Raw genomic sequence first — 14,970 nt, 5'->3', positions numbered from 1 at the left:
TACAATTAATTTAATTTTTGGATGATGATACAAACAAACTGTTGAATGAAATTTGTGATTAAAAATGTTGATTAAAATAATTTAAACAAAATTAGACACGTTAATTTAAGCTACAATTTCCATATCTTTTGTAATAATATAACCAGTTTTAGTTTAAAACAGCTTCCCCAAATAATCCTGTTTTCCACTGGTCAACAAAACAGATCCACATACCAAAACCAAACAAAAACAAAACAAAACAAAACAAAAGACAACATTCACAATACCAAACTATGTATTGCTAAAAACCAACAAAGCAAATCACAATTACATAGCAAATAGTGAATATATTGGCTTACCTAGCCCTAATGTGTATTAGAAAAATAAATAAATAAATAAATAAAAAAGGAAGGAAAGACAAGAGTGTTTACATGAAAACATACTGATTCGATTCAATTTGTCAGGCTGTCTGACACTGCGATATTTGTGATTGGTTACAAATGTGCCCTGCATCCTCAAGCATTTTAAATAAGTGAGATGTTTTGAATGCGCTTATAAAAAATACTCTTTAGCATGGCAGCACTGAGGCTGGATGTACACACCTGATTCCTTTTATGACAGCCTGAGAGAAGTCAACTAAATAGTCAAGGACAACGTGCAACAGCAGCATGCAAATCCAAGAATTTAAGAGGCAGCCTACTTAAGAATACAATAGCACAATTGATCATTTATTAACCAATGTCGCAGCATTTCAATCCAGACACACTTATGATTTGAATGTGAATATGCTCTGTGATTTAACCACAGCTTTGTCCTTGAGCACAGTATAGAGGTACAGGATGTTTTGTCTTCCAATAACCTAATCCAACCCTAAAGAAATGCCTTCAACAAGCTTACACGTAACATGAGCTATTATTGAAATACTGCCAGAAAAGCAACAGCCATCTGTACCTCGTAAAACGGGTTGGGGTCACTCCAGTAGTGGCTCTCGGCATCCTGCAGTATACTAACGGCACACACATGGATGCAGTAGCTGGTCAGGTGATCGTGCAGGGCTGCCATCACATCCTGGCTTCTCTGAATGGGCAGCAGAGTTAGAGGCCTGAGGTTGGAGACATCAAAGACACAAGGCCTGGGTTAAGGCAAAAGAGGTGTAGTTTACAGGTCAAAGAGACACTAAGTGATTAATATCAGCAAATGGCTCCTATTACTACCTGTCAATCATTCAACACCTCCTTCTTCCACCCTTAATATTTCCTCATTCCCTCTCTTCAAGTACAAGGCCACACAGACAGTCTGATACCATTTTATTATGTACTGTATGTCTCTCTCTCTCTCTCTCACACACACACACACACACACACACACACTTTCTGTCACTCATTCTTGGCTTTAACCTTACAAATACATAGGCAAATAGTTCTGTCAGAGCGCACCAGCTCCCATACGTCCTACTCTGGTTCTTTACAATCCAATTACAGCATTTTAGTGAATCTGGCATCCATCTGACAGGCTGCCTGGCCGGGGAAACCTGGGCTTGACAAAGTGCACTGTAAATCGGTGAACTTTAGAAAAGCTCACCCTCTCCAAACACTTTTCATTTTATGTACAAATGCACAGGTCAAACCCAAGCTGAGTTTTATATTCAAATTTTATCATCCATGGAAAGATTTGGAGTTATTTTTGAAATCAGGGGTACCACACCATAGAGGATCAGGCTTCATTGTCATTCCTTACACCACATCCACGACAGAAAAAAGGTGGAAATAAGGTATAGCTTTTGAATCAATCTGTCAAAAAAATATATAATAATAATAATTTCGAATATTAGTCGAAAAAAAATAAAAATACACATTCGAATGCAAAAAATCTGTATTCGAATTTTAGGTCCGCGTCAGCCGTCAACTTATTAGTGGCACATGAAATGCGACGACAATGTAAGTGTCATTGCATTTTAATGCTTTTGTTAGCCTTTCCAGTTGAACCCACTAGATGCAATATATTACAATATATATATATTGTTTACATCAAAACTGAAACCAAGTCGTTCACACATAACACATATTTATCACATTTCCTTGAGGGACATCTATCAGCAATGCACTCGCATCTTGCACAAAAGAGCAAAATGTTTAGAAAGCCATTTAAAATTAATGTAAGTTAAAATTTGTTAAAAAATGTATTTCAGTTTTTCCCCATCACACTGTATCTCAATGTTTTTGAGTGAAGAAAGAAGCCTACTTTTGTGATTGGTTCCTTTGTATTAAACTATACATACATGGTGCTGTTTTTTTTTTTTTTCTAATTGTTTAAGCAACTAATAAAAACAAGCTACGAAAAATCACGTTCATTATCGAAGGCGATTCATCTGGGATAATGAACGTGATATTGCGTAGCTTGTCAATGATCTACGGCTCTGTCTATTAAATGCCGCAGGTGATGGCGATTTAGCGTAATCGCGGAACTAGATTTACTGACTAGATGCGCATGATCATATCGTTAGAAATATCGCCCAGTCCTAGTTTAAACCTACCCATATCACCAAACCTGGTCCAAGATTAATGAGAGTAAACAATGACAAAATTTAAATTTGGGGTGAACTATACCTTTAAGAAACTGATTTTTATGCAGTGTATTTCTACTTGATCTAATTGTAGTCTAGCTGAAAACACTGTATGCTCTATAATGGACATACATGAGTTTGGTGCTTTATCGAATGAGTGTAACTCACATGCGTGTGGAGTCTCTGAGCTGGCTTTCATAGTGTGCGAGTGTCTGGTGGATGTACACACTGGTGGCCATCAGAATAGGCAGGTTCTTGAAGGGAGCTGAGGCGGGCACTTCCCTTGCCCTCTCCTCTAGTCTGGTCAACAGGAAGGAAGTCACACGGCCACACACCTCCACGTAGCTGGAGCACACGGGCAGTAGGCTCTTCTCTCTAAATGCCACAGCCAGAGGGTGAAAAGCATCCATCTGCTCCACAACATCTGCACAGAACTGGAAATAAAGTGAGTATGTGAAGTTTCTTGAATGTGTTTTTATAGATAATCAATGCATGATAATAAATGTATCCCCCACTTAGTTAATTCTTTTGTCCTTACAATATTTTACAATTATTAAAAAAATTAGACATATCAAATATGCATTATTTTATTTTATGCTATGTTACATTGCATTATGTCCAAATAAAATGGGGAAGAGAATGGCTAGCTTGAGAAACATCATAACATAACATACTGGAGCACATAAACAACCTGTCAGGCTTCATCTCCGACAATGATGGATATATTTTTAAAGCTAAAGAACTTCTTTGGTGCAACCAAACTGTTATCCACACTAGACAGGCTTCCTTACTATCACGGCCATTCGGTAGAATTATTTGCAGATAGTTGTTGTGAAATAACTCTCAGGTACTCCATCCTTTCCGTCTAAAACCAACAAAAAGCATTCAGCACTATACAGTAAGAAATCCTTTATCATACAACACTCACATTTCCCTTTTTGAAGACCAAAATTGCATTTCAGCAGCTCACACAGCTCTATCATATGCGAACGAACTAGCATTTACTGTAGTAGAATAACCAAATCATCCATGCCGATATGACTGTGCGAGACGTTCAGGGCCATTTTCTGATTCAAATACCTGCAGTTCCCCTCCTGTGGCGCCTGAAGAGAGAAGCAACACTTATCTAATTTTCCCACATTTGTCCTGGAGGAAACAGGGAATCAGCACTGGTATTTTCTCTTCAAAATGATTACGAAAGTGTGTGTGCCTGTTACATCTGCCTTACATTGCCTCAGGAGGCACGCAGCTTGAAAGGAAGACCCCTAAGGGTTACTGCCAAAAAGAGGCAGCCCTGGAACAGAACATACACCAAACTTCCTCCACCTATAGGTCTCCTACCCTTGACAAATGAAGACATCATTGTGGATCTATCCCCATTTAGCACTTCCATTTGTTCCTTTCTCCATCCCTCCTCCCAGCCACACGTGTTCAATGCAGATTAGCATTGGCGGCAGCAAATCTGGGCATGCTGAAGAGTCAAACGCATGTGCTGGGTTCACTGTCGAATTTATATACCTATAGAAATGAGTTACGATGCCGGCCGATTCGAGAGCAGTAAAATATATGTGTGCATTGTATATATCTCCCTCCACACCACCCTTTCCCCCTTCCACAGGGAGTTACTGTGTCCCAAGGCCTCTGCGAACATGGACAAAAACCCCAGCACATGTTAAATGGAAACTTTCCCAATAGCAAGTCTATCAATCAAGCACCGACAGGCAAGACAGAGGTGAGTTCATGCTTCTCCACTAAACTTCAGCATCTGCATTACACAGTCTGCCGTTTCACCATGCTCAGGCACAATAGATGCAGCACAGCATGGGTTATCATGATAACATCATTTAAAGGGTTAGTTCACCCAAAAATGAAAGTTAGGCTGTGTTTTACTAACCCCCGAGGTGTCCTAGGTGTATATGACTTTCATCTTTCAGATGAATCCAGTCAGAGTTATATCAAAAATGTTCTTTGATCTTTCAAGCTCTATCATTGCAGTCAGCAGGTGCTCCATTGCTTCAGTCCAAAAGATGATAAATAAAAAGCGCCCATACATAAAAAAAAGTGTCTCAAACAGCTCCGGGGAATGAACAAAGGCCTCCTATAGTGAATCCATGCATTTTTGTAAGACAAATATTCATATTCAAAATGTAATAATCATTTGAATCTAGCTTGCGCTCACTGTTGTAAATGAAGCAGTTCCAGGGGAATGACGTATGAAGTCAACATTGCTCATGCGCTGCTCAGAAGAGACACCCACGGAAACGCAGCGGAGAGATCAAAACAAAACAATGGACAAGAATTAGAAGTACAAAACGAGGGTTTGTAAAGAAGAATGTCAAAGGATTTTGATATAAAGCAAGAGTTTTCCTTTGCTAAAGTAAGGAAACTTTGCTTCCTTTGCTCTTGTTAATAAACATTGGTTTTCATGAGACTCCCCAGCACATGTGCAATGCTGACCTCATATGTCATCCTCCAAGAACTGCTTCATTGTACTGGTGCAAGCTATATTAAAGTGATTATAACGTTTTGAATATGGATATTTTTCTTACAAAAACACACTGATTCACTACAGGAGGCCTTTGTTCACCCCCTGGAGCAGTGTGAGACACTTATTTTACGGATAGGCGCTTTTTATTTAACTTCTTTTGGACTGAAGCAATAAGTTTATGACATTAACTAGATAAAAAGACAATATGATATTTTTATGTATTTAGTAAATTTTAGTAACTATTATATATATATATATATATATATATATATATATATATATATATATATATATATATATATATATATAAAATGTTAAATTAACATGTTTTACAAAATACTGCTGGAATACTGCTGGAATTTAGAAATTATCTTTTTATAATTATAATATCATATAAAATAACATTATTACAGTTTCTTGTTATACTAGCCATAATATTATATTTACTGATATTATTAATACATGTAATCAACTTAATCATTTTAATAAGCTGTAACTATAAATAAAAAATAAAACAGTGGCATGATCCATTCATTTAACAATTAAGTAAATATCTGAGGTAATTAAATAAAAAGTCAGTAAAAAACAAATTAACATTAAATTATAATTATTATACAGAATTATTATAAATATAATTCATAAATATTATCAAACTTATAATTATATGGTATGTATCAAGAAAATATTGCTTCAAGTTACTATAGTTACAAGTGAAAATAAAACTGGCACAACAGTAAAACTTATTATACTAAATATTAACATCAAAATAGTCAGTGGCAAATGTTTTTACATCTGATTTCTCCTGCCTCTTCACATCACTTCAGTGTTTATGGATTTCATATCCCATAAAGATTTGGCACCCTATATGGATACTAATACGATAACCGGTAACATTTTTTTTTTACCAGTGCTGCTTTTGACATCCCAAAAGCATCCTGAGAGACCTTGCCAAACCGGAAGCCCCTACAGGCTGAACAGGTCTTGAAACTGGACAGTGAGTCGATAACAGGCTGAGTGTTGTTGTTATAAGCTTAGCGGGAAGTGTGAGAGAGATGTGGGCGAGAATGCAAAGATTCGCCCCAATCCAAGGTGATGAGGACCCGAGAGGTGTCGGTGAGATTTATGGCTTTCTAAAGCCTGCTGCTCCGGTTCGGAGAACCCTTAACTAGAGCAGATCAAAGATATGGATTCCAATAGGACAGCCACCGCAAGGTTATTTCTCAGGAAAGCTTTAAAACATTTAAGAGCTCAACTCTGCAGCCGTCTTCTTGCACCTTTGAACGGTGCTAAATCCTTCTCCTCACACAGGGTTAAGGACGATCGTCAACATGAGGTGGTCAATAGCTGGATGGCGGTTTCGGGTTGATAAATGATTCGCTGAAATATTATGCAGACGGGAGGTCTGGCAACTCGGAGAGTTCGAAACAAAGCATGAATGTATGAATATGAATGGCTGAAATATTGATCTCTGTAATACATCTGGACTGACTACGTTCTGGCTAAGTCAGGCCTGGGCTAGCATAACGCTGCCTACTTATGGGCCATGGTGACATGTGTCAAAAAGAAGGGGTTTTGAGACACTCAGAGCAGCAGAGAATGCAAATAAATGCACATGCTAACCTTTGAGATGAGGGCTGCTCATTCTGAAGCACTGACCTACACGTAAATGTGTTGTACAGGTCTTGAGTGTGAACAAATTTTGACACATTGTTAGTGGTGTGGTTCCTGGGGTGTCAGCAGCATGTAGCGACATCAATGAAATGGTATGGAAATCAGATATGAATGCACACATTCGACATTTCTTTTTGCTCGAAAGTGTATTTTTTGTTGAGGGCAAAGGTTTAAAAAAGGTTTGCGGGCAGAGGTCAATACTAAACAATGTCTGAAAAAGTAGCAATAAGCATTTACTGTATAAATACACCAGTTTAAAAGTTTGGAGTTTGTAAATTTTTTTAAGGTGTTTGAAGTCTCCTCTGTTTAATTGAAAAATAACTGTGGTTTCAGAAGTTTCATTTATTCCTTTGATAACACTAAATTACTCCAGTTCCCTTAGTATAACACGATCCTTCAGAAACCATTCTAATATGCTGATTTGGTGATCCAGAAACATTTCTTATTATTATCATCAATGTTGAAAACAGTTGCTTACTATTTTCCTGAAAACCTTGATACATTTTGTTCCAGGAATCTTTGATTAATAGAAGGTTCAGAAGAACAGCTTTTATTTGAAGTAGAAAACTTTTGGAACAAGTTACAGTCTTTATGTTTAATGCATCCTTGCTAAATACCTTTAATAATTAAAGGGGTCCTGAACTGTGAAATCAAAATTCTCTTGATCTTTTGACATACAAGAGGTCATTGTTCAAGTCTAAAAACAACTTATATTGAAGCCAATCTGCCAAAACGACAGGTTGTGGAATGTGCCACTTTATGATGTAACAGATTGGATAACCTTCGCTTCCACCTCTTCTGAAGAAAATCAGCGCCTGCTTCTACATTGATGCCTGTTTAGCCACACCCACCAAGTATTGTAAATAACGATACAAATATAAAATAAAAAATATATATATAATATGTAAATATATATATATATATATATATATATATATATAGATAGATAGATAGATAGATAGATAGATAGATAGATAGATAGATAGATAGATAGATAGATAGATAGATAGATAGATAGATAGATAGATAGATAGATAGATAGATAGATAGATAGATAGATATTGATAACATTATAAGTGGACCTCAGAGAACAAAAAAAAAAAAAAAAATTATAATAAATGACCCCTTTCCTTCCAAACCCTCCAACGGTAATGCACAATATGCAATGTAAATGAAAGTGTGTGTGTACATTGTAAACTTTGCTTAAGTTTCATTCTACAAAACTTTGGTCTATTGTGGACATCTATGTTTTTAACAAGAAAAAAGGGCAGGTGCAGGAGGCATCCAGGGGCCGAAACACCTGCATCCTATCACAGCTCAGAGGCTGTCCTTTGAGGCTGTGACGGCTCATCAATCTGCCTGAGCTGCAGCGAGTGGAGCTCGTCTCAGACGGGAACCTCCGTGATGAGGGATAAAATGAGGCAAAACACTGGGCCGCAGAACAAACCCACAGGACCAGAGAGGCTCCTGCAGCCACGGTGCCTGCTCAGGACGAGCAGACATGTCATGTCACTGTGAACCACTGAAGTATTTCAAAAGAGAAAAGAAATATTTGCAAATGCATCACAAATACCTTCCTCTACAACTCTGTTCCGAAACCTAGTGAGCTGCCTGGCATTGCTGAGAAGATGCATCCTAATCCATAAGATACTTAAAGGTTTGCAGAATTCAGACAAAGAACAAGAAACATGACACACAATTTATTCTGACAGAGTGTGACAATAGCATGTTTCTAAGCTTAAAATAAGCATACTCTAATAAGCATATTAAATATTAGTTGACTATAAGTTATAATTTAATTTAATTACTTTTGTCAGTAATGCGCTTTTTGAAAGAAACTTATACTTCTATTCAGCAAAGATTACATTTTTAAACATAAGAAAATAGGATTGTTCATTGAATATATAAACCACTGATGTTACCTTGGCCACCATCCTGGGAGAGTCTCTTTCTGGGCCATGACTATGGGTAACAGGGGTGACGAGGATGTCGGCAGAGCCCAATGCATGTGTGGCTTCCTCCTGCTGCAGATTCTTATTGCAAACGTCATCCAGCACCACCTTCACACAGTGAGCCATCTGAGGAACAAGGGCTCTGAATGCAGCCCTCCAACCAAACTCCAGGCACACCACCTGAACACACAAGCATAAGTACTGTTGTTGGTCATATGGGAATATATGTTAATGGTTTCAAAATAAAACACGCATTTAAAGACAATATTACAATACTATAAGGTTATAATGTATTATTACAAGCAGAAAATCTAAGCACTTCTTGCTCATGCCATTTTAGATATATATTTCACCAATGATATATTGTTGCTAGGGTGAAATGGAAGGGTTTTCCCTTTTTTGTTACTAATATTTTGTCTACAATATTTAGGGTTAGAGGTTTACTGAAGTCCATAACCCTGAGTTATAGAAATAAAGATAGCAATAAAGACACATTTAATACATGTCTGCATTTATTTAAATGTCAGGGTTCTTTTAAATGACAGTTAAAAATGTGTTTTACAATACTTTCAGCATTTGTGATTAAATAAGGGATGTGTATCACCTCTGTGCTTTGCGGCACAAGATCAGTAGCGGCTTTGTCTTCTGCTGCCGTCACCTCCATTTCATCCCTGACCTTCTTCAGGACCCCTGCATGGAAAAAGCACAAACACACATAATGCATCTACAGTAAACTGTCACGACAGCTTTACCAAAGGAAATGTGCTCCAAATCCTCTAATTTCCAGCTCATTAAAAACATTTCACGCAGGAATCTCTCATGTGTTCTGTTAGCATATTAGCATATGCATTCACGCTCTACATTTGGAAAATAAGTCAATATGCGGGCTGCCAGGGTCAGGCTAGGCTAACATATTAAACTCCTCTGCGCTGTGACGACCTACGAACAACAACGTGATTCGCTCAATAAAACGAGGAAAAGCTAAAAAGCAGACGCAGTAATTGCAACAGTAAGCTTTGTTAAATTCAGAGGCTTTGGAGTTGATTTGAACCCCTGATAGCTATGGCCATATCTGGACTAATCCATGGAAGGGTTATAGGGAGGATAAATGTGTGTGTGTGCGCGCTTGTTGTGGGCAAATTAAAAGTGCATGCATCAAGGCCGCGTTTTTCTAATCAGACGCTTCGGAAGTGAGACCCCGGGCGAGGCAATTTAGTTGAAGAAGAGAGAGAGTCGAGCCAGGCGAAGGAGAAGAGAAGCAGCCGGCATGTCACTTTTTGACCTTTAAGCCCATCTGATGAATTTCTGGTAATTAAGTCGTTTGATTGGCTGAATTAATGATTTGGATAACTGCCCTTTAAAGGCTGTTTACTTCTCAGTGAATCCAGCCCTTTTCTGCTTGTCCTGTTTTTTAATGTAACCTTTACAGAAATTACTAAACGCACCAGTCACTTTCATAGCAGAAAAAAAATAAATGGAAATAAATTCCGTGCCTCCTCAATTTGTGTGTGTAGAAGCATGTTTCTACATGCAAAAAAGAAACACACACACACACACACACGCACAGAACAGTAAAAGAGCTGTAAAGAAAGGCGAGGAAACTCTCATTAAAACAAGCATATGTATACTAGGTAGCGCTACAGGCCACCAGTCTGGCTTCATAAGCTGCCTGTAGAGATGTCGCTATTATACGCTGGAATCGGAGGCTTGTCGTATTTAAAGGCTCCGTCGAGCACAATATAGCTCGAGGTTTTCCACTCCCACGGTGACAAATCATTTCACATGTCAGATTTGGAGCAGACTGTTGTCACAAATCTTGATCGGCTGTCATTTATTTACACTATGCTGATATTCATCGGGAAAAAAACCACCACCATATATCTTGTTGACTGGCATAGATCGCATTCAAGTCTGAGAGCAACATAAACCACTTATCTGGATCTGTATATGTTTTCACAGTTGCTTCAGCGGGACATTTGCTTACTATGGTTGTTTTGTTGATTATGAGATTAAGTACCATAGTTTTTAAAGAGATATTGCAGATCACAAAAAATAAATTCTGTCTTCATGTACTCACCCTCATGTCATTCCAAACCTAAATTATTTCTTTTCTTTTGTGAAACGCAAAAAAAAAAAAAAAAAAAAAGTTTGGGGTTAGGAAGTTTTTTTATGTTTTTAAAAGAAACGTCTTGTGCTAACTAGTGTTTATGTGCAATAAAAATAATAAACCTTTTCTATTTAATACATTTATTCCTATGATGGGAAAGCTGAATTTTCACATGATTCTTCAGAAATCATTCTTATATGCTGATTTGGTACACATTTCTTATTATCAATGCAGAAAACAGTTCTGCTGCTTAACGTGGAACACTTCATTTTATTTTTACAACTTTAGATGAATAGCAAGTTTGATAGAATTGTATTTATTTTATATATAAATTAGTGCTGTCAAATGATTAATCGCGATTAATTGCATCCAAAATAAAAGTTTTTGTTTACATAATATATGCATGTGTTCTGTTTATTATCTACTGTAAATATAAATGCACACGCATTCAGTATATATTTAGAAAATATTTACATGTATATACATTTATATATTTATATTTATATTATATTTGATATTTTTAAACATGATTAAACGTTTGACTGCACTAATATAATTCTGTTGTAACATTAAGCATGTATTTACTCTTATTTGCTTTAAAACTATAAAATAGATAAATAAATAAAAATGTACTAATACCTAACATTTCAACACTGGACTACACTTTATTTTTCGAAAAGGAAGTCGTTCAAGTTTGAGGCGACACGAGGGTGATTCAACTGATGACAGGATTTTCCCTTAAAAACTGGACTTCATTACGTCTCACTGACCTGTATCTGACAGATTTGACTCTAGCATGCATATGTGTGTGAAATTGTTAGTAATAGTTGTTAAAGTGAACCTTTGCCACTGCATACTGATTCTCCAGTGCAGTTAAGGAACCCCAGATGGGTTGCCAGGTCCTCCACAGTTTGTTCCAGCTCCAGTAAGGTGTTGGTCAGCTGGGTCAGGCACCTGAGCTGATGGGAGGTAAGGCTGAAGCTTCGCTCTCTCTGGGGAGGATGCTGAGGAGCTGTAGACAGACACAACAAAGAGTCGGTCATGGAAAAAATGTTGACAGACATCTTTGCTGGAAACAACAGCTTATTTTTTTCTTGAGGTTCTGTGGTGGAGCTTTCAACCACTCGTTCTGCTGAGACCATCACAAACTTGAAAAAACAGTTGAAGACACAACTCTTCTGCGAACACTTAAATAAACCACATCCATAAACAAAGGCTATAAATTAGCTACAAATATTTTCTTCATTTTTACTAGACTAGCTTACTCTTGGCATCGGGTACTGCAAATATTGTCGGTTCTTGAATGATTGTTTGTGATGGTTCTCCTTTGAAAGTTACTTTGAATAAAGGAACTTCCTAAATGATTAAATGTAAATGCATGTGATAGTTTACCATCAAGACTTCTTTAGTCAAATGGCTGAAGAATGGTTGCACTTGTCGGAAAGATTAAACGGATACATTTTGGAAGGCCATGCTAATCCACCACCTTAACCAGCACCAAACAGTAACTATGCACATATTTGGTTCGTCCAAGTCAAATGCTATTTAGCTTTTAAAGATTTGCCGAACTCTACACAGAGAGTTTCTTTGGGTTAGGGATTTAGAAGGTTGAAATGTAAGCACATCAACATGAGTTCAGAAAAGTTTTTATTTCATACATTTAAAAGTCTTTCAAGGGGACTTGTCACTGGTAAATAATCTAGCATAATACAATTAAATGTTACCAATATATATAAACACTTCTGTTGGACTAAGTATAGCTTTTTATTTATGAAGAAAATTAATTATATTCATTATTACAAAACCATCACTGGCTCTGCAGCCCTTTCCTGAAATGTATTACTTCAGACTTATTTGCAGAGCGCAAGTTTCTAGAGGGCACATAAGTCACTTTATTGTGCCATCCAAAAGAGGCACAAAATCATTTTCACAGACTTTCACATTTAATGTTCCCTCCTGATTGAATTACATCTTCAAAAATCGGCTAAAACCGCATCTCTTCCAAATGTATTTGACCCTCTAATTCTAGCACTCTATTCATAAGCTAACTGAGACTTATTATAGCACTTTCATAAAGTTTGCTCTTTTGTTAATTTTGATTGCTTCCATTGTCCTTATTTTTAAGTCACTTTGGATAAAAGTGTCTGCTAAATAACTAAATGTAAATGTCAAAGTAAACTATTTCTGTTTCATTAAACTGTTTAAAGTTACAGTAAAAACTTTTTTTTAAAGTAAAGCAAGGACACATTACTTTATAAAAAAAAAATTGACTGTAAAAACATTAAAAATTTAACAAAAATATTAAACAGAACTCTTTTCTATAATTTCTGTATAATTGCTTCAAAAGAATTTTTTTTTTTCATGAAAATTAAAAGATTTTTGGAGACTGATATTGTAAAGGATATCGAAGGTTACCTTGAGGACATTCCATCAACAACTCTGGAATCCAAGATGGCATGTTTCTCAAATAAATGAAATAAATAAGAACTGAAAGACTTTGTGAATGTGCATTTGACACCAGGGAGCTGTGAACCGTGGCCTCGCAATCTACACCAATCCCACAGAGGCAGTAAAGTTTCCCCTCAAATCTACAGTCAAACATTGCTGGCCACAAACTTTCTCCTGTAACCCGCCGATGACCCTCATCTCCAGCGTGGCTCTCCCATTTCTGCAGCTGCCAAAGCCATCACCCAGGGGATGTTCCGCATTAGGCCTGAAGAATGGGCCGCGGAGAAGAGGGCTGCGGTATTTTCAGACACTTCAACAAATACTTTTGTGTGTGCTCTTAAATGACTTCCTCTGACAGAAAAGGCATTGGGGAGTGGATCAGGAAGGCATTAGCCCCGGCTATGAAAGCTCCAGGAAGATTGAGTGGGAAAGCGATGGAGGGAGGGGAGAAATAAAAAGAAAGGAGCCCCAAATAATTGCAACAATATCGCCTCTGGATTCTAACACCATATTGTCACTTTGTTATCAACAAGCCGGCAATATGACAATCTTATTCTTTCATTTCTCTCCAATTTATCAGGCACATACGGTGATCATACATGCATTTGTTTTGGGGGTTTTCTGTGCCATTTTATTTAATTTTGCAAGCCAGCAGATTATAGCGATGCAGAGACTGACCCCATGAGGTGGGTCAGTGAGCGCCTGGAATAAATTCATGCATTTGTGATGTATACATGTTTGTAGGTGTGTGCACATATTTTTTTCACAGGTGAGCGTGTCATACCAGGATCTTGGCTCTTCATTAATGGGGTCCAGAGGGAGACTGTGAGGCAGAACTGGGAGAATGGCTACATGAATGCATGGAGATACACTCCCGCTCATACAAGCACATCAGCCTGTCAGTAAAATCACTCCAAACATACTGCATTATGTATAAGACCTGTGCATTATGTGCCACATGCAGCACACGAGTAACAATATGTGCACTGGGAATGTAATGTATAGGAGTATCTGTAACCATTTACTCCGGGATTAAAAATAAACATCTCAATGAAGTGTGTAACTGCAGTCACATCATGATTGAATTACCATAATAAGTGTTTCACTGGCTTAGGATTTGTATGAGCTCGCTTATATTATGCATATATACAGGAACATATTTTACATGAATAAACATACAGAGAGAGTAAACAGAACACTTATGTACAGGTTTGTGCAAATTAAGTGTAGTGTATTCCAACGGTGTAAATTAAAACGTATATTTACATAATGAACATCTTCACTGCATAATGCTGTAGTGAACACTGCGCTGTTAAAAATACTGTGGTTGTGCTAACAGTTATAGATGGAGATGGCTTGTTGGAGGAAACTGTTCTTGCGCCTGATGTTCTGGTGCCCAGTGCTCTGCAACGCCTTCATCTGTATAAGTGGGGTCTACGAAGAGTTTTCTTGCCTTTTTCTCACAATTGATAAAGTCTCAAAGAAACAGTCCAGTTAAAAATGTGCATTTTATCACTTTAGGTGTGGTCACATTAGCAAAAATGTTTGTCCATTGTCAATAGAGTTGCGATGTATGAAGCACAGCTCACAAAGAAGTCACTTGAAATCCAAGCGTTCTTGGCGCTAACATCCTCGTGGTTAGTGTGATGACATATAGCGCAACTGTGCTCGTGGCGACCCGAGTCCCGAGGTCCTTTGCCAATCCCACTCCCCTCTTTCCACCCAGTGCTTTCCTGTCCACTCTCTACTGTCCTATCTAATA

The 14,970-nt window shown here is 37.5% G+C and overlaps 1 protein-coding gene across 4 annotated transcripts in view; it reads right to left on the bottom strand.

Moving 5' to 3' along the window:
• The window catches only part of kiaa0825 (KIAA0825 ortholog), a 126,166-nt gene that overhangs the window by 87,106 nt on the left and 24,090 nt on the right, over positions 1-14,970 (bottom strand). For 3 of the 4 annotated variants that reach the window (XM_052556455.1, XM_052556456.1, XM_052556457.1), the window contains 5 exons: positions 11,602-11,772; positions 9,258-9,343; positions 8,624-8,833; positions 2,711-2,976; positions 931-1,111 (listed from right to left, as the gene is read on the bottom strand). In XM_052556455.1, coding sequence (XP_052412415.1) covers positions 931-1,111; positions 2,711-2,976; positions 8,624-8,833; positions 9,258-9,343; positions 11,602-11,772 — 914 coding nt within the window. The remainder of the gene's footprint in view (positions 1-930; positions 1,112-2,710; positions 2,977-8,623; positions 8,834-9,257; positions 9,344-11,601; positions 11,773-14,970) is intronic. The other variant, XM_052556458.1, reaches the window with a different exon arrangement.

The sequence above is a fragment of the Carassius gibelio genome, chromosome B5 (assembly GCF_023724105.1).
Source record: "Carassius gibelio isolate Cgi1373 ecotype wild population from Czech Republic chromosome B5, carGib1.2-hapl.c, whole genome shotgun sequence".
NCBI classification, from domain to species: Eukaryota; Metazoa; Chordata; class Actinopteri; order Cypriniformes; family Cyprinidae; genus Carassius; species Carassius gibelio.
The sequence above is the reverse complement of the archived record's forward strand: the minus strand, read 5'-3'. Positions and strand labels throughout refer to the sequence as shown.